Genomic DNA, 25,426 nt, shown 5'->3' on the forward strand with positions numbered 1-25,426 from the left:
AGCATCTGCCCCAGAGGCTTAAGTGGGTTAAGCATCTGCCTTCAGCCCAGGTCATGATCTCGGGGTCCTGAGATCAAGCCCCACATTGGGCTCCCTGCTCAACAGGGAGTCTGATTCTCCCCCTCCCTCTGCCCCTAACCCCACTCGAGCTTGCTCGCTCACTCTCAAATAAATAAAGAAATAAGAAAAAGCCTTCAAACCAAATCAGGGAGCATCCTTTGGGCATGGGACCTGACACCTTCGATCAAAGCTTCCCATCTTTAATGTGGCTGCATTTCAGGTGGGCTCAGGTGTTGACCCTTGGAGGCTTCCAGAGCAACGCTAGGACAGCCAGAGACCCCAGGCTAGGCATGACCCCCAGGGGCAGCCCTGGTCATTTACCCCAAGGGCTGTACCAACAGCAGCCTGTCCTCTGTGAGCCAGGACATGAGAAAGGCCAGGAGCTCTGTGCCAGGTGAGGGCAGGACAGCTCCGCTTTGGTGGGGACCAGACTTGAGGGTTGGTATTCTAGCACATCCACGGGCGCCTGGTGTCCCTGGGATCTTGTGGTGTCAGGAGTCTTGTAAAGAAAGAAGACAGTGACGTGCAGACAGGGAGACAGCTTCTATCCCCAGCTCCAGCAGAATCAAACGTCAAAGATCAAACGTCACGGTTTGGTGGAAGTTTCTAGAATGTGCCAATCCTACAGAAAGGTTTGCAGAGCTGCCAGGGACCTAACAGGGCATCGTAGTCGTTAAGAATAGTGCAGGCTCCTGCGTAGCCCTAAAGAGAAATGAAGCACAAACACATCCACGACGTGAATGAAACTGGAAATCATTACACTTGGTCAAAGAACCCAGAAGTTTCACACAGCGTAGGATTCCAGGATGTCAAATGTCCAGAATGGGCAAATTCATAAATAGCTGGTCAGTGGTTGCCTAGGGGTGGGAGGAATGGGGGGCACTGGGGAATGGCTCGAGTTGTAAAACAGGGTTTCTTTCGGGGAGATGACAATGTCCTAAAATCGACTGCACGACTCTGAATACACCAAAAGCGCCTGAATTAGACACCCAAAATAGGTGAGTTGAATGGTATGTGAATTATATATAGCTCAATAGTAATAATAGGGGCGCCTGGTTGGCTCAGTGGGATAAGCCTCTGCCTTCGGCTCAGGTCATGATCCCAGGGTCCTAGGATCAAGCCCTGCATTGGGCGCTCTGCTCAGCGGGGAGCCTGCTTCCTCCTCTCTCCGTCTGCCTCTCTGCCTACTTATGATCTCTGTCAGATAAATAAATAAAATGTTTTTAAGATAATAATAGTAATAAAAAGCTCAGTTACGGAACAGGGAGTGTAAACTGCAGGGTCAGACAGCAGGTTCAAATCCTGACCTGGGTAACCGCAGCCGCGTCACTTAACCTCCTGCCTGAATTTGCTCCCCTGCGAAATGAAGGGTGACGAAGCCGCTGGGTTGCCTGAGTCCGTCCCTATGACTGTGGGGCGGCGCCTGACACAGGGGAGGAGTCTGCCCCAGGGAGGGAGCTCAGCCCTCTGACGTGGTGGAAGACGGAGCCCCAGGGTGTTAAATGACGGGCCCAAGGGGCCCAAGGTCACTGTCATAACAGCCTCCAAACTTTATGTCCCAAGTCCTCAACTCTAGAATGTCTGCATGTGACCTTATTTGGAAAGAAAAGGGTCTTTGAAGCTGTAATTACGGCAAGGATCTTGAGACTCAGAGATTGCCAGATTACCCAGATGGGCCCCACATCCAAAGACAAATCCTTTTAAGAGATGCAGGGAACCAGGACGGGGCAGCCGCCAGCCGGAGAGATGCCCAGAGCCACTGGAAGCTGGAAAGGGAAAGGAATGGATTCTCCCTGATAGCTCGCCGTGGGAGCACAGCCCTGCCGACACCTAGATTTTGGCCTCTACCTCCAGAACTGTGACAGGATACATTACTGCCTGTCTGTTACGGCAGCCCCAGGAGCTTGAACAGTGACCCTGCCCACAGTGTCAGAGTAAAGACTTGTGACTCCACTTACCACTCGGGACCTGTTGGGGGGGCATTTCCCTGCGGATAAAATAAGAGCTTCAATCCCAGCTAACTCGAGGATTCTGGAGGCCGCTGCTATGAGCCTTCTTTACAGATGGGAACATAGAGACCCCGCTGTCTACTTGCCCATGCCACACAGCTCAGCCATCCACAAGGAGGGAGGCGAGGCTGGAACAGGTGAGCCCCGCTGTCTCCTTCGGGGCTCATTAGATTTACCAGCCCCTGCCTGAAAAAGTATTTAATTTGCCTTTTACAATGCAGCGATTGCAAGTTAATTAACTGGCAATTGAAAGTTATAGGTGACATTAGAATTTATTAATAACATTGGAAATAAATCTCCGTGGAATTCAAGTAATTGAAAGTCTCATGAAATTCTCTTTTTTATCATCCATAAAACAGGTCTAGGAGAGAGGTGTTCCAGAAACCTCGGGGGGTGGTTGGGATTGCAGCTGTGGGATCTTTGGGTATGAGGGGGCTGCTATTCTGACCTGGGCCCATCCTGGACGCCCGCCTGCCCCCTGTGCACCACCTGGGTGACTGTGCCTCCTAGGGTCTGGGAAGGAGTCATTCTCCCTTTGGAAATGTCCTGTGACTCACGGCAGTGATCAGAGCAGGGCACTGGGGACACAGATGCGACTCCCCCACAAGAGGTCATAAGCCTAGTGGGGAAGACAGAGCCTCAGGGGCTGGGGTCCGGGGCCAGAGTCAAGCAGTTCCTACCCATCTGTGCCCATGGTGGGCCTATGTTAATGTTTCCTCATTTACCCTTGGGTGGCGCACTGGGTGGGCGCTCCATTCCCTCCCACTCCTCCTGCCCTGGGCCGATGCTCTCCCCCAGGGGGCTGCGCGGTGAAGGGGGCAGCCACAGGGCATGGAGACCCTGCAATGGCACCCGGGCAGGGGGCTCTGGGTGGCTTGTTTCTCCATTCTGAGTCACCACTGGTACCTGTAAGCAGAGTGTAGAGGTGCAGGCGGGAGTTTCCATGAGCAGGACACCAGACAGAAGCGAGGGCCGGAGAGGCCCAGCTGGTCTCGTTGGGCTGCAGGAATCAGAGCAGGGAATGCATCTGAGGATTCTGTCCAAAGCTGAGAGCCAAGATCGGAGAGCCCTGCTGCCCCTGGGGCTCTAAGTGCCAGGCGACGACCCCTCCAACCTGCCCTCTTCCCCCCACCAATCCCCCAAGCACCTGTGACCACCCCCCCCCCACGTGGCTGGGGAGCCAGCACCCCCAGGCCAGACAGAGAAGAGGCCAGCCAAAGAGAGACGCTACCACCCCATGCTGGGCTGGATGGGACCTTGGTGACAGGGCCAACCAAGTTCCAGAGCCCAGGCTGGGGGCAGGGAACAGGGCAGCCCCTGCAGATTCCTGCGCAAGGAGGCTGCGCAGGCAGGCTTGCGTTTCAGTAAGAGCGTTCCCTGGGCCAGATGGGAGGGAAGGGGGCACACTGACCTCGAGAACCAGTTGTGGCGGCCGGTCCCCTGTGGGCCAGCTTCCTTCCTCCGGCACTCGAGGTCCTCCAAGATCTGGCGTGTGGCAGCCGCTTCGGTCCTCCAGTGAGCGTTCCCTCTGCCGTCCCCCACCCACGCAACCACGAATCTTTCCCGCTCCTCGTCCGGCCCCGGCCCTTCCTCGCCCTGGCCCCTCCTGGCAGTGCCCAGCCTCAGTCTCCCGGTTTACGGGCACGCCCCTCTGCCCTCCGGAACCACGGCAGCCTAGAGCCCGGCCTCCCCACGTCTCAGGCCGGTCCGAAACTCTGCTTCACGACCAAGCGCTGCGTGACCTCGAGCGAGCCGCCCCACTTCCCGGGGACGTCGCGGGCGCTCCACAACATGGGAAAGGTGGCTCCGACGCTGCAGGCAGGTGACACACGCCGCATGTCTGGCGCGGTGCCGGGCCTCGTCTTTAAGAAGAACCAGCCTGGGACCTGCCAACCCCGGGAAACGCCGTCCCGAAGCCTCGACGCCGGCCAACACACTTCACACTCGTCGCGTCCACCTTCCACCTCCCACCGGAAGCTGCTTCCCTCCCGCACTTCCGCTTCCGGCGGCCCCGGGCGCGCCTGGGCATCCGGTCCCGCCCCCCCCCCGCCCCCGCGCTGGGGCTGGCTGCCCGCTCCGCCGTCCTCGGCTGCAGAGTCCCGGGCCAGGCTGCAGACGGAGGCTTCCCGTGCATCCAGATACTGAAAAGTTACACGTCGAGTTAACCCCACTTAAATAAAAGGCGCGCTGGGCTCGCATTTTGACAGATATCCTTTGCAAGGCCTGGGAAGGCCGGGTTCACTCCCGAATTCTGACCTCCCAGGGCTGTGCTCTGGAACGGGGCGGCCCCGGGGAGAACCAGCCCATGGTCCTCGGAAGCCCCACCTCCCTGCTCGCTGCTGTCCTGCACCTAGAGGCCTCGGGCGCGCACGTGCGGACAAAGCGACAGCCCCGGGTCGAAGAACGCAGGTGGCAGGGAAGCCTTGAGGCGTGCTGGGGGAGAGACCCACACGGAGCCTAAGCTGACGCCCCCGAGGCAGCACATTTCAGTGTCCTGGGCAAAGGGGGCAAAGCAGACAGTCTCGTGAGGCTGGTCCCCCACTGGTCTGGGAGAAGGAGATGCCTTCTGCCTGGTCTCCCTGAAGAGTGGATAGCCCGGCTTGTCATTCAGTCCCACGGGGACCCTGGAGGCTGCCCTGTACCCTGGCTGAGGCTTCACCCAACACAGGGGGTTGCTCGGGGCCAGGGGTGAGGGGTCGTGAGCTGAGAGGGTGGCCTACAGAAAGAGAAAGGGGCTCAGCCCTCCAGGGGAGGCAGCCCTCACGGCCAGGTCTGGCCCGGCCTCCTGCACTTGTGTGTACACTCTGGGCTCAGCAGCGCCTTGTACAAGGGGTCCCTGATGACCTGCCCCCACTCCAAGCCTTTGCTGAGGCTGCTCCCCCTGCCTCCACGGCCCTTTCCTGTCCAGCCAACTCCCACTGACCCCGGAAGACCCTTTTCCCCCTCCCCGGGCCCCTGACAGATTAGCCACCCCCTCCATCGTGTTGCTGTAGCCTGCAGCCGTGTCCCATATTGTGTGTGCGGCACTGTCCTCACATCTGACCACCCCGTCCCTAGATATGACTCTTTCAGAGCCGACCTCCTTCTGCACCTGCGTCTTTATGGCCAGGAGGCAGGCTGGCCAGGCCTACCCGCCAGCCACCACCACAGGACACCAGAGCCCCAGTGGGGAGAGCACCTTTATTGTCAGAGAATTCTAGACTTCCCACCGGCCTCTGACTGCCGCCCCTCGGCCCCCAGGCCAGTCCTGCCTCACACAGGGCAGGGGGAGCTTACCGGGGCCTGGCCACAACCTCCCAAGAGCCCCAAGGACACTGGGGACAGATGGCTCCAGTCCTGAGGAGAGACACGACCTGGGGTGGCACCAAAACCTCCGAGCCTGCTACTGAGACTGGGTCCTGACCCAGCAAGAGAGGAACACCAGGGCCAGGCCGGGTCACAGGGGAGCCCATGGCTCAAGAGGCCTGTGGTCTGAGCTGCTCTGGCGTCCCCGGGCCCGGGTGTCTGCTTTGGAGTCGCCTTGGGCCCACAGCCCTGAGGGGGCAGCATCTTTCCAACGGGGCCTGGGACTCGGGCAGCTTTCTTGTCTCTAGCTGGTCAAGGGGACATGGGACTTGCCGTGTGACACAGAAATGGCCAGCCCTAGAGATTCCCAGACAGGGCAGAGCTACCAGCGATGGCCTCCTCGGGCGCACCGGCCCAGTAACTACTTCCTCTTCTCGGCTCATGGGCAGGAGGGCCCTACTGGGCTGGCTGGGTCCAGAGGCCGGGAGGCAGCGGTGGGCGATGCCGGTTTTGAATAAACCCGAGTCCTGGGTTTATTCAGGGTGTCCCTGGCGCTGCCAGACCCTGCAGCAGACCCCAAGCCCAGGGATGGGGATTGAGGAAGAAGACCCAGGACCCTGCCTTCCTTCCCTGCTGGCTGGTCCAGCCTCCCCCACAGCCCTGCGCCCAGCCTGAGTTTCTCTGCAAAGACAGGAAGCTGACAGGGTAGAGCGTTAAGGATCCAGGAGGCCTGGGTTCAAATCCTGTCCCAACTGTCCCTGGTCCCGTGGCCTCGGCAGGAAAGTGGGGATATCAAGCCTACCTCCTAAGGGTTAAATGAGACAATGCAGGGAAAGCTCCTTGGACAGGCCCCGACTCAGTAAATGATGAGTATTAGGGTTATTCTCGTGCCCCGCCCAGCCCCCCCCCCAGACCCCTAGACCCTGTCTCCTGCAGAAGGTGAGGGTGGGGAGGGCAGGGACCAGGAAAGGGCCCTGCCAAGAGAGTTGGGGCCCTCTGGACCCTGCCTCTGGAGCTGCCATCTGTCCCCAAGACCCCCCCTCCCAGACCCCAGGAGCCAGTGTCTCTTGCGATCGTCCATGCCTGGAGCGCAGGCCCCCTTGGTGGGTCTTCAGGAACCAGCAGGGCCACACGGGCCTCAGGGCCGGGTCTCCGGCGGGGCTGGGGCTTGTCCTGGAGAGCTGGCCTCTTACTTGCCACCGCTGGCCCGGCCGGCGCTCCTCTGCCCAGGGTCGGGGCCGAGCAGGGCAGCGAGGGCGCTGTCGGGCGGGGAGCCGCCCCGCTTCATCTTCAGGCTGGCTCTCAGGGCAGCGTCTTGGCCAGAACCCCCCTCGGGGGAGGCCAGGGGATCTGGAAGGACAGCAGGCGGGCCGGCTCACGTGGGGCCTCGGGAGCCCTCAAGGGCACCCTTGGCTTCGGGCGCCCCAACGGCGAGGGAAGCCCGGTGCCCAGTGAGGACAGGGCAAGGCTGCAGAAGGCTCCCTGGGCACGCAGGCACCTGTCCCTCATGCATTCGCCCACTCACCGGGCAACCAGTGCTCACCCGGCAACCAGTGCTGACCTGGCAACCGGTGTGGACCCCGCCCGGGCTCCCTGCCCCGCATGCCAGGGAGAGACGCAGAAAGCCCACCCCCATCAGGGAGCACAAGGCTCCGAAGAGCAGCGAGGGGTGAGAGGAGAGCGCCTTCCCAGGGGGAGAGACCCTAGAGCAGGTCCTGAAGTGGGAGCTGCTGGTCAGTGGGCAGAGGGACTGGCCTGAGCAAAGGCGTGGAGGTGCGGGGCGGGAGGGAGGTCCTGAGAGGACTAGGTGGTGGCTCCAAGTCACTGGGCACCCGGCCATGCTGGGCAGGGGCTTGGGACCTGATGTGCCTGGACATCAGTCACGGGACGTAGTGGGGCACGGAGGGCCCTTGAGCAGGGGAGGCACAGGGTAGGGTAAGCCTGGGGTTTGGGGAAGACCGACTGGCAGCCAAGTGGAGGTCATCGAGTCAGGCAGACCAGAGGCCGTGGCAGCTGCCCTGAGGGCAGCAAGGGGGTGTGGAGGCCGGGGCAGAGGGGATTCCCAACTCCACGGCCAGCTGCAGGTCCGGCTGGCTCCAGGCCCTGGTCACCACTCACCATGGATCCCAATCATGTGTTCCAGGATGAGGACTCTCTCCGCCAGGATCTTCAGGGCCTCCCGCAGCTGCTGCACCCCCTCACCCTGAGGGGTGGGGGAGGAAGCGGCCAGGGTCAGGGCCGGCCACAGGGACGGGCCACATCCTCCGAGCCCTCCCTATTCCTGACTCTGTTCCTTTGTCCCCATCCTCTAAGTAAAGCAGCCATGCCAAGTTGGATACCCACATGGCAGGCCTGGGGTCTGAAGCCTTGTTGCAGACAAGAAAGCTGCAGCACAGAGAAGGTAACCAGGGTCCTGGGGCCACACAGCCTGGCTTCACACCCAGACCTGTCCCCAGCGCGTCACAGTTTTTCCTGCTCCCATGGCTGCCTGGCTGCTTCCCCTGGGCAGAGCCCTGCTTTCTGGAAAATACCCTACCAAGGGCAGAGGCCCTAGCACAGATGGGGGCATTTTGCTGGTCTCCTGAGAGCTCTCCAGGTGTGGCCACTCCAGAAAGAGAGACTAAAGGGAGAGCCACCGTCTCTAGAGCGTTGGCACAAGTGCACCGTGATGAGGGGCTGACCCACACACAGGCAGAGGACCTGGTGCACCAAGACCCATCAAGGAGCTGGTTTATTGAGAAGACAGATGTCAAGGCCACTTGAGAAGGGACATGATGGTAAGGGACTCAGGCCCTGCCCTGAAGTCAGTCCCAGAACGGGCCTCTTGCAGGCATAACATGACAGCTCTATCCTGATGTTCAGATCCATCTAGTTTGAAACAACACAAAAGGATGGGCCCCCCCGGGTGGCTCCAATGGTGAAGCATCTGACTCTTGATCTCAGATCAGGTCTTGATCTCAGGGTCGTGAGTTCAAGTCCTGAGATGGGCTCCACGCTAGGGATGGAACCCACTTCAAAAAAAGCAAAATAATAATAATAAAAAAAAAAAACAGCAAAAAGTGTCCTATAGGTTAAGGAGAGAGGTCTTCTCCCCAGGGAAGCAAAGGCCACAAGAAGCCACACTGGGGGTAGTGTTTGGGATGGGGGTCCAGAGCCCTAGCCCAGCCCCAAGCCCCTGAGCCCTGGCAAAGAGTGACATCCTAAGCACGGTTTCTGTCTCCCTTTGCAAGTCTGCGAATCTTCCTGCGACTCTGGGCCCATGTCTGTACCACATCTTTCTCCTGCTGCCTCCTGTGCCCACCATAGCTGCTCTGGCTCCAGCCTCCCCACTCCATCCCAGCCCGCCTCCCCAGTCACCCCCAGGGTGGCTCATCAGAGACCCCTAGATGCCCACTGTGGCTGGCCACTCCCTGAGCTCTGACACACCCTGGGGATTCTTGCTGTCAGCCTGCAAGTTCTCCTCTGCCAGCCTCACTGCGCTCACTCCCTTTACCCATCACCCAAGTCTCCAGCATCCCTCCTCCTCCCAGAAGACAGCGGGTCCCCACGGCCATGCCCGTATTCCATCTGTGTCCCCTCCCCACCCCACTGTGCCCCTGCCTGCTCTCACCCTTACTCCCTGCCCCCCCATTCCCTCCCACATCCACCAGCCCTCGGTCGGTGTCCCCACGTGTCCTTCAGTCCGCCAGCGCAGTGACGCTGGGGGCACTGCCACGGACCAGGCACCGCGCATGGGGGATTCCTGTCCCTGGAGAGGGACTTGGCAGCTGTAGCCTCCTTAAATAACAGGTTCTTCCCGGCAGTGTCTCCCCTCTCCTCCAGCCCCGGGCCAGTCCCCTATCTGCACGCTAAGCTGCAATCATTATGTCACTCACCAGCCTCCCCCACCGGGCAGGGACCCCCCCCTTCACCCCGTGGCCTGGCGCCCTATGTGAGGCTGAGGGGTGTCAGTGCAGACCTGCCGAGCACCCGCCCTCCCACCGGGACGCAGCCAAGGGGGCAGAAGAGGAGCTCGGCCCCCAGAACCTGTTACCTCGGCAGCAGCTTTGTCCTCTTCGTGCCCCTTCCCGCCAGGCTCGCCCTAGGAAGAAAACCCCGCAGTCAACAATCTGTGTGTGGCGGGGGGAGTGGGGGCGCCCCTCTATCCGCCCCAGCTTCTCACGCAGACCGCAGGGGCCAGAGGGAGTGAGGGCAGGCTGGACATGCAGAGCCTGGGGACAAGGGTGCTGGTGCCCAGAGCTGGCAGCTGCCTCCACGGGCACCACTGCCCTGGGGTGGGCAGAGCAGGGGAGCACCCGAGGCCCCAAGCATCCATGCGTGGCCCCACGTGGGTTGGTTTGGGGGCTTCACTGTTCTTCAGGCCTGACACCCCGCAAGCTCAGGTCTCAGCTCGGCCAGGGACCAAGTCCCTGTTTCTCTCCGCTTCCACCTCTAAAACACGAGGCCAGCAACACCGGCCTCACACTAACCCCCACATTGTATGCAGTGTGACCTTCAGCAGGTTCCGTGCTCTCCTCTCTAAAACGGGGTAACACCGCCTACCTCCCGGGAGGATTCAGACTAAATAAATCAATACTTACAATGAGCTCTGATGGGAGCCTGGTGCCCGAAATTCTGGGGCAGGACTCAGCATTGTTACCGGACAGAAAAGCCAGGACAAGGCATGGCTTTGGAGGCTAACACTGCTGGGTTTACTTGGCTCCATCATTGCCTTGCTGTGCGACCTTGGGCAAGTCACTTAACCTCTCTGAGCCTTAGCTGCCAGTTCTCCAAAAAATGGGGAAAATAAAGTCCTGGCTTGCTGGGTCATAACTAAGCTTAAACTCACTGTGGGTGAAGAGCACGGCCCCTCCCCCCAGTACACGGGAGGTGCTCGGCAAAGCTCCGTCCCTCCTCCCAGGCTCTCTGCCCCTAACTTAGAACCCGGGCACTGAGGAGGTGCCTGCCTCCTTGGCCCTGCAGGCAGGAGTGGGGACTCATAAGTTCTTACTTCCAAGGAGGGAAATTTGAGGCCAGCTGTCTGGGCCTCCACTTCTGGGAGGTTCAAAGTAGGGAGGAGCTCCGCAGGCCACATAGCATGCGAACTCGAGGGTCTGGGCTCCCCAGAAGAGACCTGAGGACACGCATCCAATCCCCCACCAGGAGGCTAATGTAGTCATTGCTCACACTTCCAGTGAGGGGCTCCCCATTTTCCAAGGGCACCCCTTTACCAGCTCGGGCAGCTGGGATCACAGGAAGGCTGCCCCTACTCTGGGCAGGGTAGAATCAGACCACGTTAGGGGTGGCTGTGGGGCTGAGCCCAGGCCAGGCTGGGACAGAGTCCCCCCCTCACCCCCACCTACCCGGTGCCCTGGGCCTGCACCAAAGCCCACCACCCTGGGAACAGCCCGGCGGCACAGCCCCCCACTTACAGCCGGTCCCGTCACGCCCCGCTCTCCGGCCAAGCCCTGCAGAAAGGCAGACAAAGACGGTGAGGCCTTGCCTGCCCCCCTAATGCCTGTCTCCCCCTTAGCCGCCCCGCCCCAGGACGGAAGGAGGACAGAGTGGAGGACATGGGACAGCGCCTCCTGGGCCACCCTCCACCAGCTCCTCCCTGAGCCTCGGCAGGGCCCTCAGTCTTCTCAGCTGAGAAATGGGCCATTACGGCTGTCACACAGAGCCTGCACAGATGGCAAAGCCCGCAGGTCCCCCCCCACACACACACAAAGGTCCCCCCCAGAGCATGAATGATGGGGGTCCCGCTCAATGCCTCCCATCCATGCTGAAATCTAGCCGGAAGGCTCCCCAGAGCCCAGCCCCACGTGTCCAACCACCTGCCCACAGGGGGACGCCCCCTCCACTTCCACTTCCCCTTGAGAGCCCTGGGGACCCCCAAACCTGCCGCATTCTGCAGCCACCTCCCGGGAGATAGCTCCCTGTGCTCCCCGCGGCTCCCACACACGCCAGACCCGCCAGACCCATCACACCCACTTTCTAAACCTGTCCCTTCCCTTTGTGGCTTCCCGTACAACCACCTGAAAGTAAGTCACCTTCTCTCTCTCCCTCTCACGCTTCCTTGGTCTCCCTGCCCCACTGCTCCCCCACCTTCCGTTCTCCCACAGCAGCCCCAGCCCGAGCGTGAGGGGCCTCTTAAAGATGGAAATCAGATCATGGGCCCTCCTTCCGGGAGACTCAGAGTCCCCTTTCCCTGTGACAGAAAACCACACTCTGCCTCTTCGGTCAGACCCTGCCCCTACCTCATCTCACATCACATTCTCCTTCCCTCAGTCTGTCCTGGGCTTTCTTCTACCCCAGGGCCTTTGCACTCGCTCTTCTGGCTGCCAGGACCGTCCTTTCTTGGCATCTTTGCACAGCTGCTCCTTCTGGTTCCTTAGGTCCCAACTAAAGTGTCACCTCTGCACCTGTGTCGTGCCCTGCGTCCCTTCCCTCTCCCGCAAGGGCCCAAGACCCTGATAAGAGACCTCCTGACAGGATAAGCCGATCCCCAAGCGCCCACCACATTCTTGGTGAGAAAGCCTGAGAGGGGCCCCACCTCTGCCGTTCTCCTGCTGTGTGACTCTGGGCAGGTGACTGATCTCCTCTGAGCCCCCCTACCCCATCACGCCTGGGATACCATGACAATCTTATCTTGGAAAGCCGCTGGCACAACCAGGTGGGGAAGGGTTCTGAATCTCATTGTTCCCAACTCTCCCTGTGCCTGTGGGCTGGGGCAGCTGAAGGCATCTGGTGACAACATGTGGGTGACTCTTGGTGATGAGGGCTATAGGCTGGAGTGGACATTCTGTGATCTGTATGTCCTCTGGAGGAACCTGGCCTCTCTGGGTCTCAGTGAGCTCATCTCTGAGACGGGAAGGGTGCCCACACCTCCCTGGGATGGGGGTTGGGCAGCACAGAGCTGAAGCTGCTGATGAGATCCGGGTCCTGCCCGAGCCAAGTGGCCAAGGGGCCAGCTGGGCCGCCCCTTCCCGAGCAGCTCAGGCTGGGAAAGAAGGCTGGCTCTTCCTTCCCAGGAAGACAAGTCCTCCTCCCCTGCCAGAAATGGAGAAGCCCTTACCTGCGATCCAGGGACACCTGGGGGTCCTGGGGGACCGTGTGGTCCAGGAGGACCTGTGGGCAGAGTCACAGATGGTCACCTGGGGCCAGCCCCCTGCCCGCCCTATCTTGCAACCCACTCCTCCCCCAGAGCCTCATCCGTGAGGCCACCCTGCGCCGCCCCCCTGCCCCAGCCTGCCAGTCTCCCAGCAAATCTCTCTCAGGGCTGCCCCTTGTCCGGGGGGGACCCTCCTGGGTCCCTACCCCTCCAAGGCTACCCTTCTTGCCTGAGCTACTACAACAGCATCCTGACCATCCACACTCGCGGCCACCCAAAACCACCTTCAGTTAGGGCCCTCCCGGGGCTCCTGAAGCTCTCAGCCAGGCCCCCTCCTCCGGCATGCCCCCAGCTACCCTCCTGGAAAGCTCCTTGGCCTCTGTGCTTGTGCAAGGGCTGTTCCTTCCTTCTGGAGCTTCTCCATCACAGCCCAACTAATTCTTTCTTACTGGTCTCAGGCTGAGCATCACCTCCTCCAGGAAGCCTTCCGGAACTTACCCTACCCCAGCTCTAGGCCAGTCCCCTCACCTCTGTGGGGCATTCGCTCAAATGCTACCTTTTAAAAGAGGCCAGGAAACTAGAGCCCTGTGCCACGTAGGGAGCAGTGACTACGTGAAAGGGTTAAATGAATAATGGGGGGACAAGGCACCCACATACTTGGTGAGCAAGGCTGGCCCCTGCCCCGCACTCCCCTTCGCTCCCCTCCCCTCCCCTCCCCTCCCCTCCAGCAAGGGTCCCTGGAGGGTGGGGGTCAGGCCATGCCCAGGGTCCAGCCCCTTAGATCCCCAGGGCCATCCCCTGCTGCAGGGCCCCTGGTTTCTGCCAAAAGGCCCCGCACCTGCCCTACCAGCCCCTGGGGTCAGCCCTGTGCTGACCCCGTGCCTCCCCCTGGACCTGGGCCTCCACGTACCCTGGCGCAACCGCCACTCGGGCCCACAAGGGGGCAGCCCTGAGTGGCTTCATGCTTGGGGCTCTTGTGTCTAGTCCTGCCCGGGTGCTGTCTCCCAGAAGCAAGGGACCTCACCCAATCCCCAGTATCCTGCCAAGGCCATGGTTCCCCAACCGGCCCCACAAGGCCCCTTGACCCAGGCCAAGCCGAGAGCAGGTGCCCCATGCAGACCAGGCTGTGCAGCTGCCCTCTGCACTTACCTGGAGGGCCAGGGGGGCCCCGGGGCCCCGGGACGCCAGCCAGCACTGTGTCCACGGCGGCCGAGGCCAGCTGTGAGTCTCCGTCTGCAGGCAGAGCAGTCGCCTGTGACCCGGTGGGTAGGGCCAGGATGCAGGACCTGAGCTTCCCCAGGGCCAGGACAGGCACCCCTGACTCCACTGGGCCTCACAGCAGCCCTGGCAAGCACACACTCTTGCTCCCGCAGAGCCCAGGTCGAAGGGCACAGAAAGCCCAGAGGGGTTCATATAATGCACAAACTCCTTCCAGAGCATTCCAGCCCCTTCAGAGCCTGGCCCTGCCCTACTTACCTCCCCAGTTCCCCGGCCAGAACTCTCTTCCCCTTCCCCCTACTCCACTCCACAGGCCCTTTCTTGATGCACCTGACAGGCTCACTCCGGTGGGGCCTCCTCCTCCAGGAAGGCCTCCCTGCCCAGTCCTTTGAGCTGCAGGGCCCTGGGCTGCCTCTATACGGCCCATTACTCAGCCTGGGGCAGGGATGGGGTCCGTTATTGGCCCAGTTCCTGCTATTTGGGTCTCTCCAGGGCAAGCCCCCTGTGACTTTGTCCTGCCTGAACCCCAGAGCCAGACCCAGAGAAGCCAGTCCAAGAAATGCCTGGGGTGGGAGTGGCTACCCCTGCCCTTCCCTTCACACCTGGAAGCCAGGACCACACTTCTAGGGGCTCACAGCAGATGGGGACCCACTAGGGCACCCCAACTCCTCCCCAGGCACACACCCGGCACTCCCTTGGGGACCCCAAAGGCTGGTGAGGAGGGTCCCATCTGAGGAGGGCTCTGAGCGCTCTGGATGGCAGCAGTGCCCGAGGCATTGTGACCAGGGCAGGCTGGAGCCCTGGGATGGCTCCCTGTGGCCCCGGGGCGTGTGCGGCCGAGCCCTGCTCTCTCTCTGAGTCTTCAGTGAGTCCCCACTTGCTCCAGAAGGCTCTGCTCTCACTGGCTGGGCCCCTGCACCCGCTGAGGGCAGCCCAGGACCCCCATCCTGCTCAATTCGAGTCCCTCTCTTCCATCAGAGCAGCTCCACTGAGAGTATTAACTGCCCCCACTCTACAAGTGGGGAAACTGAGGCTCAGACAGGGACAGAAGCACCAGCAGGAGGGAGCCAGAGTTTCTCTGACCCAGACAAAGAGGTCCCTGTCCCCCATGGTGCTTGGGATGTCATCCGACCCTGTCACCCACTTCTTAAAACCCTCCCCCGGTTCCCCGGGGCACTTAACCAGAGGATACCCCTTTGGTGGCCCCCCTACCCTCCGGGCCTCCCTGCTCCCCCCTGCCTCACTGGGTGTCTGGGTTCAGAAACCCCAGACCGTGGCCCCCAAGGGCTGGAGTCTGTTTTCCTCACGGCTGTGTCCCCAGTGACACAAACCATGTGACGGCACATAGTAGGTGCTCAACCAACACTTGTGGCACAGTCCAAGGTCAGGGGATTCGTGAGGGGATGTGCTCCCGCCACCAAGTGGGGAAACTGAGGCTGGCCACACAACAGAGTGACATTGGGGAGGGGGTCAGGAACCCAAGGGCAGGAGCTGGGCACCAAAGTGGCGACAGGCCAGGCTGGCGGCTAAGGACCCTTCCACCACCCCACCACCCCCAGCAGAGCCCTGCTCCCAGGCCGCTGCCCAGCTCCCTAAGGGTCTGCTTCCCCAGGGTCCATCTCTCGGCGGGGAGCACTCACCGCCCTTGTCCGTCGGCGGCTGCAGGGAGTAGAGGACCCCTTGAGGGCTGTTTGGAGGGAAGCCCGGGCTGCCTGCTGGGCCAGGGGGGCCGGGGGGCCCGGGGCGCCCCGTCTCTCCAGGAAGCCCGCGGGGCCCTGGCGGCCCCAAGTGGCCTGCAGTGGGAAAAGAGGAGCCCCGTGAGGGCCGGGCCTGGCGACAGACACCGCAGATGGCAAATAGGTCAGCAGTGGCTGCTAGACTAGCCTCCCTGGGGGGCTGTCCTGGGGTGTGAGTGAACATGGCTTTCGCTTCGGGCCTGGGGAGCACTGGGGCTGCTGGGCGGGAGGTGAGGGAGGCAGGCTGGCCCCCTCCAGGGGTCTCAGCTCTGGGGTTGGGGCACCGAGAGGGCCAGGCAAGCCGGGCCAGCCCTACATCTACTTGTGCAGGACCTGCAAGACCTTCCCTGCGAGACCCAGGAGGAGATGGGGGGGGGCTCTCTGAAGGGGTTTAAATGGCTAAGAAGGGTCCCCAGGCCTCAGATGCCCCACCCCCCTTGCCTGTACCCCCCCAACTCCCAGAGCCTTTTGTTCTTCCTGCGGCCCAGGGTCAGACCAGACCCTAAAACCTTTGGGATGGGGTGGCAGTGGGGGTGCTGGTGGGAGGAAGTGAGCCCAGAGCCCCCCCAGGACAGCAGTCACTGACCCCAGCAAGATCAGGGCTTATGGGATGCCGCACCTGCTCAGATAGGGGAGGAACCCCAGCCCCGTCCCCCAGCAGACAAAGTCAGATCCGGGGGAGTCCTTACCAGGAGGCCCTGCTGGGCCCTTCTCTCCTGCCTGGCCCCGGTCACCTTTGGAGCCTGGAGGACCTGCAGGCCCTGGTGGTCCCGTCTGCCCTGGGGGCCCTGGGGAGAGAATGAGATGAGCTCTTAGGACGTTGGGGGCCAAGCCACTGTGGAGGGGCTCCGGGCCTGAGCCCCTGGGCCATTTCCCAGGAGCAGAGACCTCATTACAGTCTACGACCCAATGTTGTACCTATTAACTCCTATGGTCTCAACTTGTGTTCCCACTTCACAGGTGGGGAAACTGAGGCTCAGGAAGGTGTGGCCCCTTGTTCAAGGGCCCAGAGCCAGGCTGCTGCTGAGTTAGGCCCCTCCCTCCGGAGTCCTACCGTCTCCCCGCTCAGGGTTGGGAACAGTCCCCAATGAGACCTCCTTGGAGACCCCAGGAAACCCTGCTCTCAGATTCCAGGGCGCACCCCGGGGGGCACCATTTGTTGGGTTTGCGCTCCACCTGGTGGCCATTTCTCAGAACTGCACTTCTCCTTGAATGGAGAAAGTGGCCCAGGAGACCCAGCACCCCTCCCAACTTCCGCCACGGGGCATTTGGGTCCTGGTCTTCCTCCTCCTCAGTTCCAGGAGAAGGATTTGGAAGAAGGCAGGCGGGGGCAGCTGCCTGGGTGTGAATCCTTGGGAGGTGGCCTGGGGACCCAGAATGAGATGCTCTCCCCAACGCCTGAGCTCCCTCCTCCCCCCAACAGCCTCCAGCCCCCGCAGAAGATCACAGAGTGTCTGCTCCTCCCAGGACTGGCCACTGGGTGCTCCCACTGCTGGAGGCTGTGCCCTCCCTGCTCTGCTCCCTCTCCCAACTGGACAAGCAGAGGAGGTAAGGAGGGAACAGGGAGTGAGCTCAGAGCAGAGTCTGGAAGCAGGGGGGGGGGGCTCACCTCCGAGAGAGGCGAGGGAGGGAGAGCGTCCCCTGCACAGGGCTCTCGTGGGGCCAAGAATTATCGAGACCACGGGCTCCTGGATCAGGGGCTGACCCCAGGAGTCATTTCTCCAATCCTTGCTGGAACCCCAAGCATTATACCCTTACTGGAATGATTAGAGAGGATTTCTGTGCAGCTGAAGGTGATACAAAAGTGTTTATGAACTAGCACAGCGCGGACCAGAAGGTGGTGGGAGGCAGAAAGCTCCTGGTAAAACTGAGCCCGGAAGGCTGGGGCTGGGCTCAGGGTCCTGAGCGCAGGTGGGCTTTGGGGCAGAGCAGGAGGACATGCACCCAACTGCGGGACAACGCAGAAGGGTGAGGCCCTGTAACAGTCCGGATGGGGTCTGCGGGTGCAGGGCTCCAGCCAATGGTTTCCAAGGGGGACTGAAGCCCCAGTGGCCAGAGCTTCTATGTTTCTAAGAGAAGTTTCTAGAACTCCTGATTTTCTTTTGAAAGCCTACAGTTTTGAAATGTTAGCTCTGTTTTTCAATGCTTGATCCCAAGGGCCTCTGGGGCAGGCCTCACTCACCAGCTGGGCCCGTGGGCCTTCTTCTTCGGGGCCCTGGGTGGGCGAGGGGGATGGCATCTGGGAGGAAGTCCTCATTCCAGGGTGGGACGGTGCTCTGGGGGACCGGCAGGTCATTGCCCGGGCCTGCGGGCTGCTCTGCGGCTTCCAGCAGGAGAACCTGGGCGGGGAAAGGGCAGAGGGTCAGGACCCCGGGCAGGCCAGAGACCGTTGTGCACTGGGGATGTGTGCCCGATGAGACCTGCAGCTCCCCAAAGCCAGGTGTGGGTGATCACCAGCCCCTTGCTGGAATGTCCCCCCTACCCCTGCCCTCCTCTCGTTCCTGTGTCAGGAGAGACCTCGGACCCGGGGGTCAAGCAGGTTGTCACGGGGACACCTTCAGACTCCCTGGACTCTTCTGGAGCGGTCATCACTGTGAGGAGAGCCCTGTGGTCACCCCTAACCCCTGCCCCGGCTTCCCCCAAAGAAGGGACTTAAAAGATACCAATGAGCCTGGCTTGGGGCGTGGCTTTTAGTAGGAGCTCTGGGTAAACAAAAGGTGGCCACGCGGGGTCAGCGTGGAAAGCTACCCGTCTTCTCCCCTTGAGAGAGCTAGGGCATCAAATCCTGGGCAGACCCAGGTCCTGGGCGGGAACACGGTCTCCCTAACGCAGGAGAGCTGGAAGTCAGACATCAGAGGCCCCCGTGAGTCCCTGCTGTTCCCCAAAGAGGTCAGCAGGGGGCGCGCTGCACCAGGGATCCGAGCGAGGCAGCCTGATGGGTGCGCAGACCCTGGGTAGGCCCACCCAGGCAGAGAGGGGTCCCCGGGCCAGGTGGACAGGTGCTCCGCCCACCGCGAGCCCCTAGTCTTTGCGCTCTGCTGCCTGAAGGAGAGGAAGGCCGGTGTCTCAGGTTCCCCCCAGCTCTGGGGAGCCAGAACCCCCCATCGGCTAAAGTCCCCGACTCCCCCGCCCCACGTCCACGTCCACGAGGGCCAGGCCTTGCATTTGGCCTCCCCCCGGCTTCTCCCAGCGTCCCTTGGCTTGCCCAGTGCTCCCACAGGACCTGGCTGCCCACCCCCACACCAAAATCCACCTGCCTGCCCCCTTCCCCAGAGCAGGGGGTCAGGACTTCAAGCAAAGTGAACCCTGCGGAGCCCGCCCAAAACCACCAGCGTCCCCACACTCAGCGCACCCTTCCGGGCCTGCCCTGCTCCTCCTGGGGCTCAGTGGCTTTGCCCCGCCCCTGCGTACACCCAGGGCCCCTCCCACCCTGAGTCTTCCCGCCCACCCCCGCCAAGCCCCTCCCTTCATTCCTGCGCCCCAGAGGATCCTGAGCCTCCAGGGACCCTCCCTCCTCCCCTCCAGCCCCTGGCAGTCTGCCTGACCCTGCGGACTGAGGGTGTCCCCTCCTAGGTGTGCCCCCAGCCCCTGCACCATCGCCCGTGCGCCCTCTCTCAGCGTTGCCATCTGCAGCGGACCAGTGGGCTCCTGCCCCGTGAGGCTCCAGCGACCTCCCCCAGCGCCACTTCTCCCCATTCTGATCCTTACAAGCCCCCCCCACCCGCCCGGAAGGGTCACCGCAGCCACATCACAGGCAGAGGTGGAAATAGAGGCCCAGAGACCACTAGTGACTTGTCCAATGTCACCCAGCAAGTAGGCACTGGGACCAGTGTCCCATGCAGTGCCCCCCAGCCTCCCAGGGCTTCCCCAGCCCCAGGCATGGCCCAGGTGATAGCGTCTGTTTCCCGAAGGCTCCCACCTGCCCCCGCAGAGCCACGGACCCCAAGGAGGGCACAGGACCCCCTGCTTGCAGCCTGTGCCCAGACGTGGGCTGCTAGGGGACCCTCCCACCTGCAGAAGGCCTCGGGGACAAGGGAGGGTCATTCACCCCCTGGGGCTTCTCATGCCGGGGACTCTGCCTGTAAGATAGAGACAGCAGCCTGGTGGAGAGGGTGACACAGAGCTTCTGGCCTGTCTGGCACTCCACTGTTCCCAAAGCCGGGAACCAAGGCCCCAGCTGCCCTTGACCTGGACCAGCACATTGCCCAGATAAGGAGGTAGGAGCCCTAGCTGGGGCGGTGGCGGTCCCACTGATGTCTGACTCCAAGGGACAGCCATCCGCAGCCCCCATCCAAAAGGGTATGCCCTCAGGGTCAGGCTTCCAGGGCAGGAGACAGGGCCCAAGGGGGAGGCAGGGTTGGCAAGGGCTGTGTGTGTGTGTGTGTGTCTGTGTGTCCGGGCGTGTCTGTGAGGGCGTCTCTGTGTCTCTATGTATATGCATATATGTGCACGTGTGTGCGTGCGTCTGCGTGTGTCTATATATGTGTGCATGTGTGTGTGTATCTGTGTGTGTGGGGCTGTGGGGCTGTGTGTGGATGGGTATGTGTCTGTGGGAAGACCTGCCTGTCAGGCTTTTCTGGGCGGGGGGCCCGACCTCTGAGCCTACTCTGTGGTCTTGCCACGGGGGTCTCTCAGCCCCTGTCAGCGCTCTGTCCCCACCAGACCTCCCCGCTGGCAGGCCACGCTCCCGCCCGCCTCCCACACCCGGACGCTCCATCCTGGGCCAGGCAGTCCCAAGTCCCAAGAGGTGAAGGTAGGGCAGCCTCGGCCCCCAAGGCACTGGCTTCTTCCTGCAGGGACCCCAGACACTCCACTGGGGCCTTCTCCAGGGCCCAGGAGCAATTTCAGCCAATACGTGAGGCATGGACACGAGGTGACAGGGGACACAGCCTCGGAGAAGTGTCTCCCACTGAGGGACGGTAGAGACAGCCCTGTGGCTCTATCCCAGGCCTGCTCTGCACTATCCCTCTGAGGGACCAGAGGGGACAGAGCCGCCAGTGTCCACGAGGGTGACCCGCCCGTCACCACCCCTGCGCCTCACACAGCCTTCCGTTCTCTGACTCACTCCCTCCCTCCTCACCCCATTCTGCCTGGGGCTGTCCCCCCCCATAAATGCCTCATCCTTTCTTCCGTCCTCCAGCCTCTGGGGTGCCCCGCTGTGCCCCCTAATGTAGACAGGGCGAAAGCTGACAGGAGCCCGGAGCTCCTTCTCCATTGTCTGGGCCCCGCCGTGTGCCAGACAGGGAGGAGAAGAAGGAGCCAGAGTTGGGGACAGTGGCCCTTTCCACCAAGAGGTCACCTTCTGGGCATCCAGCGCCCCCCCCTCACTGAGACTCACATCCAGACCAGCCTGCTGTCGGAGGCCTCCAGATTTCTTGCTTTCCCCTCCCCAGGGGGCTGGCCCAGCCCAGAGAAGGCCACCCAGAGCCACAGAAGCCCCAGCAGCACCCGAGCCCTGGGGCCAAGCTGCTCGGGCCTGCTGGGCTCCCTAGGGCTGGGCTGCTACTGATGTACAGGGCTCGCACACACCCACCAGCTCCCGGAGCCAGTCCCCGCCACCCCCCACCAGCCGTCTGACCTTGGCCTCCAGCGTGGTTAGCCGCTCGCTCATGTCACTGAGCCGGGTACAGTTCATGCATTCTGAAAGAGAAGGGTGGGAACGGAGTGTAGACCCTGGGGCTGAGAGGCCGCCAGGACAGCCTCTGGGCCGGCAAGCGGGGAGCTCTCTGATCAGTTTGCCTGGAAAACTCCTACCCAGCCTTCAGGGCCTTATCCTTGGTGCCCCCTCCTCCAGGCAGCCCACCTGACCTCGGAGCACCCTCGGCACATTATTCAGCAAAGTGTCCAAGCCAGCACCCCAGATGCCCAGTCAGCCTGTGAGCGCCATAAACGTAGGATCTTTGTCTATTTTATTTGCCCACAGATCTCAGTGCCTGGCACAAAGGAGGGGCTCAAAAAAAAAAAAAAACCCAACAATTGATTACATAGGTGGTAAAGGGGATGCTCCCTGCCTTTGAGAACATCAGTCTGGGGAGGGAGATGGGCAAATAGGTAGGGGCTGTAGGGGCTACCCCAGGGCTGTAAGAATAAGATGTGCAAAAGAGCATCACAGGGGACAGCGATGCCAGTTTGGGATGGGGGAAGGTGGTGGTCAGGGAGGACATCCTGGAGGCGGGGGCATCTAAGGTGAGGCCTGAGAGATGCACCATATGATGGCCTGGTGAGGAAAGAGGGCTGAGGCCTAGAAACAAGCAAGACCAGAGAAGGGTCTGGAATCAGTCTGGCATAATCAGAGCAGACCCAACCCCCCCCACCCCCTACCCCACACATACACCCGGGACTGGAGCAGTTTTGCTGGGACCTAACACTGGAGGGCTGGCAGGAGGGGCTCTGGGGCAATGTCCTGAGGCCAGTGGGCAGCTCTCGGAGGGGCTGAAAGTCAAGGTCAGATCTGCATTTTGAAAAGGTCACTCCGGCAGCAGCGAGTTCGGTGGGCGGGTGTGGAAGCCGGAAGGCCAGTTAGGAGACTGTGATGGTGAACCCCTCAGGCCCACATCTCCCTGGGCTATAATTATCCATTTATGTCTGTCTGCCCCAGGGACTGGAGCTGTTGAAAGAGGAAACAGACGTTCAAAGCTGTTCTCCAGAGCTTTTATTGCGGCTGAAGTCAAGCGATGCCTACATCACTCACTCGGCTCAAAGTCTGACCTTCTAGGAACCTCAGTCTGGACCAAAGAGACACACCGAGGTGTGAGGGTAACTCGGCAGGTCCCAGTTGCTGTGCTGAGGCTGCCCATCGGTGGCCTCCGTGGCCACAGCGAGGCCTGAAGCTCACCAGCGGCGACCATACCTGCCCTCCACCACTGGCTTCCCCTGTCCCCTAAGAGGTCCCCCAACTTACAAATCCCCCATTAATGTCCTAAGTTTTGGTGGTGATTGCTCTGCAAGACATAGAGGATGCCCAGGGGGCTTAGGACCAGGGTTCGGGCTTTGTCCTCCCATGGCAGGGGGCAGCCTTAGGGCAGGGGTTGCTGCCTTGGGGCTGTCTGCTCAGCCCTGGTTGGGTTTACAAGACGCGGGCTGCCTGAGGCTCCGCCCACCCCCATCTCCCTCCCCAGCTCCCCTGGACTGGGCCCAATCAGTGGTTTATAAGCATTTTTTAAGAACAGAACTCTTTTTCCCCCTCAATAAAGCCTTGTCCATAACCCCGATACATAAAACAGATTAGAGACTGAGGTACAAACGCTGAAACTTCCAAACAACCAGGGACAAGTATACAGTTTCATGACTGGGGCAGGCGAGGACTTCACAAAAGATCAGGAGAGAGGGGGCAGGTTTTCTGCTTAAACATGGGTGGGGGGGGGCCTCTACCCGTGTGTTTCTTCCTCGCTTGTCCCAGGAAAGGGTAGTGAAGAAAGAGAAGGGAATAAAAACCCGAAAAGCAAAGAGAAAGGCAGTGGAGAATTCTCAGCAGGTGAAGCCCATAACGTAGTTGCTGGCCCAGTCCCAGCTGGAAAGAGGACCTCAGAGCTTCCAGGCCCCCCTGAGGCCGGCCCAGCACCAGGCAGGAGAGCGGAGGGGTCCTCTCTGGGGACTGGGACATGACTGAGGGGACAGGCCCACGGGTGCCTACACTGAGAGCAGCGGCGGGGGTCTCCCAAGGCGCCCCATCAACAAGGCCAAACCACAGACCCTCCTTCTCTCTAAAAACAGAGCTCAGGGTCCCCGAGCCTTACAGGAAGCCTCTAATGGAAAGACAGAGATCAAAGCAAGTGGGGTCCCACGTGTCCACTCACTACCCCAACCCTATCTGTCTACCGGCCCGTCCAATCATCACCTCCCCGCACACTGCCTACTTAACTCTTCCCGCCTACCGCCCCCCACCCTCTCATCCTGAACATTCCTGAGGCATTTAGGGGACTCAAACAGAGCATTTCCAGGGTCTGAGGCTACAAATAGGACTCTCTGCAGGGGGCAAGTTCTGCGGAGGGAGGGGTGAGCCTCGGGCTCTCACAGGAACCTATTTCTGGAAAGTGTGCTGGGCCTGGGCCCAGTTTGTTCTGGCACTGGGCACCCCGCTTGGCTGGTGAGGTGAGCTTGGCTGGCAGCAGGCACGGGGTGGAGGTGGGGGAGGAGGGGGGTTCCAGTTCTCCAGCCACAGAGAGGCCCCGGAGGCCCAGCCAGCGGGCAGGGCTGAGGCTGCCAGCTCGGTCTCCCCGAGCCACCTGCCTGGGCAGGCGCTGAGACCAGCCGGGTTTTACGGTTCCCCTGGCTTTCTGTCATCGACAAGCAATTATATTATGTTTGTTTAAATTTTTCTAATGATTCATGGGAGCGGTGGGGACCCAGAAATGGCACCGAGGGTGCTGACTGGCACGGACCGCGGACCAGGCCCTGCCCGCTGGCTCTGGGCCTTGGTTTCCCCTCGCTAAGAGGAAGACTCTCACTTCCGGAGATTCAGAAGTTCCCATGATCCCGGCTCCCCTCCCCCAGCACACACGGGCCCATGAGCATCCCGGGGCCGCAGCACATTCCTGGTCTCTCGGATGCGGGAAAGCGTGCCTGGAACTCTTTGCTGATCTGTGCGTACCGAAGTGTGGATGTTCCAGGCAAACCGTGGCGGGGGGCGGGGGAGTGTGAGAAAGAGGGAGAGACTCACTGCTTGGTGCCACAGTAGAAAGAGAACTAAAAGGCCACTAATTCACTGTGTGGCTGGAGAAGAGCTCATCTGACCTCTCTGCCCCTCAGTTTTCTCAGCTGTAGATGGGGTCAGTACTGGATCCGCTCCAAGGGCCTCAGGACACTGCTTCTGGTGCCCTTGCCCTCCAGCTCTCACCACTGGGTTCCATCCCCCCCCTGCAGGACAACCGTACACCTGCTAATCCAGCTGCCATCTGCCTTTGGCCAGCACGCCCACGGCTGATGGCTCTGTGTCCAGACTTTAGGACCCAGCTCCCATGTGAGGCAGACCCCCCAGGCCTGGGCCCGAAGGGGAGCCTTGCCGACAGCAGAGAAATTGAGAGGCCGAGTGAGACTGCTGTGAGATGGGGGCCATAAGACCCTGACAGGGGAAACCCAGGGCACACAGGTGGTCCTGCCCCCAAACACTCAGCCCTCCTAGGAGAGGCCTCGGAGATGGGTCCACAAGCAGGGAGCAGGTGCAGGGTGGATGTCCCTGGGGGACCAAGCTGGAAGAGATCCTAAAATCCCCCTGGGAACCTCTGACTCCAGACCAAACTCCTAAGCCCTGTAGGAGAGCTCCAGGGAGGTCAGTGGGGTCAGATGCTGGGGGACAGGGGGCGAGGCTGGCCAGGTGTGTTCACAGGAGACCACGGGAACGAGGTCTAAGTGATCTAAACCTAAGTGGCCTCAGTTTCCCCAGTGTGACGAGAGCTGGGCTGGGCCTAGAACAGATAAGACTGGTACCTGTCTATCTTACTACACATGGGGTCAACCCTGCTCTACCCAAATTCAGTCTGGGGCCACACATTCTTTTGGTGCCTCCCTCCCCCCGCACTGGGGACTTTAAGGCCATGTAGGACCTTCCTGTTCTGGTGAGACTTTGTTCATCTCACTCTCTGCTAGAAACTGCTGTCAGGGGGAAAAACTGCTTGCCTTAAGTAGGCCTGGGATTTCTTCTGCCTTGTCACTCAGACCTTGCCTCCAGCCAAGGCACACCCCCTCCAGCCAGGCCACGCCCCTTTGGCTAAGTCACAGCCCCTCCAGCCAAAGAGAAATGCTTTGATGTGCAGTGACTTTGGGACCAGTGCTAACTCCTGAGCAAAGCCCATGAGAAGATGGGTCTGTCTGCCCATGGGGTTCAGCTCCCAGTGTCTGATATTAAATATGCATCAAGAGCCTCTAATGCAAAAGACAAAGACTGAAACAACAAACAGGAAAAAAGCAAGCTCAGAAAACAGAGACAATGAGTGGACAGAAAAAGACTTCAAGAAACCAGAGCGAAACTCTACTATCCTTAGAGCGATATGAGAAGATATTGCATCCTGAAAAAACAGGAGGTTATTTGC

At 61.0% G+C, this 25,426-nt stretch overlaps 1 protein-coding gene and 1 long non-coding RNA gene across 3 annotated transcripts in view; both read right to left on the reverse strand.

Moving 5' to 3' along the window:
• Positions 1-245: 245 nt before the first annotated feature.
• LOC123390691 lies at positions 246-4,073 on the reverse strand. The gene is made up of 3 exons (XR_006605234.1): positions 3,481-4,073; positions 2,976-3,069; positions 246-762 (listed from the first exon to the last, which is right to left on the reverse strand). It is a non-coding gene; the product is annotated as an uncharacterized LOC123390691 (long non-coding RNA).
• Positions 4,074-5,230: 1,157 nt separating this feature from the next.
• The window catches only part of COL26A1 (collagen type XXVI alpha 1 chain), a 121,422-nt gene continuing 101,226 nt past the window's right edge, over positions 5,231-25,426 (reverse strand). For both annotated transcript variants that reach the window (XM_045075022.1, XM_045075021.1), the window contains exons 4-13: positions 20,977-21,038; positions 17,581-17,737; positions 16,088-16,186; positions 15,303-15,455; positions 13,594-13,677; positions 12,409-12,461; positions 10,766-10,801; positions 9,388-9,435; positions 7,473-7,557; positions 5,231-6,704 (exon numbers count right to left, since the gene is read on the reverse strand). In XM_045075022.1, coding sequence (XP_044930957.1) covers positions 6,544-6,704; positions 7,473-7,557; positions 9,388-9,435; positions 10,766-10,801; positions 12,409-12,461; positions 13,594-13,677; positions 15,303-15,455; positions 16,088-16,186; positions 17,581-17,737; positions 20,977-21,038 — 938 coding nt within the window. In that variant the 3' untranslated portion in view covers positions 5,231-6,543. The remainder of the gene's footprint in view (positions 6,705-7,472; positions 7,558-9,387; positions 9,436-10,765; positions 10,802-12,408; positions 12,462-13,593; positions 13,678-15,302; positions 15,456-16,087; positions 16,187-17,580; positions 17,738-20,976; positions 21,039-25,426) is intronic.

Source organism: Mustela putorius, unplaced genomic scaffold (assembly GCF_011764305.1).
Source record: "Mustela putorius furo isolate JIRA1106 unplaced genomic scaffold, ASM1176430v1.1 tig00000139_pilon_pilon_pilon, whole genome shotgun sequence".
Lineage (NCBI taxonomy): Eukaryota > Metazoa > Chordata > Mammalia > Carnivora > Mustelidae > Mustela > Mustela putorius.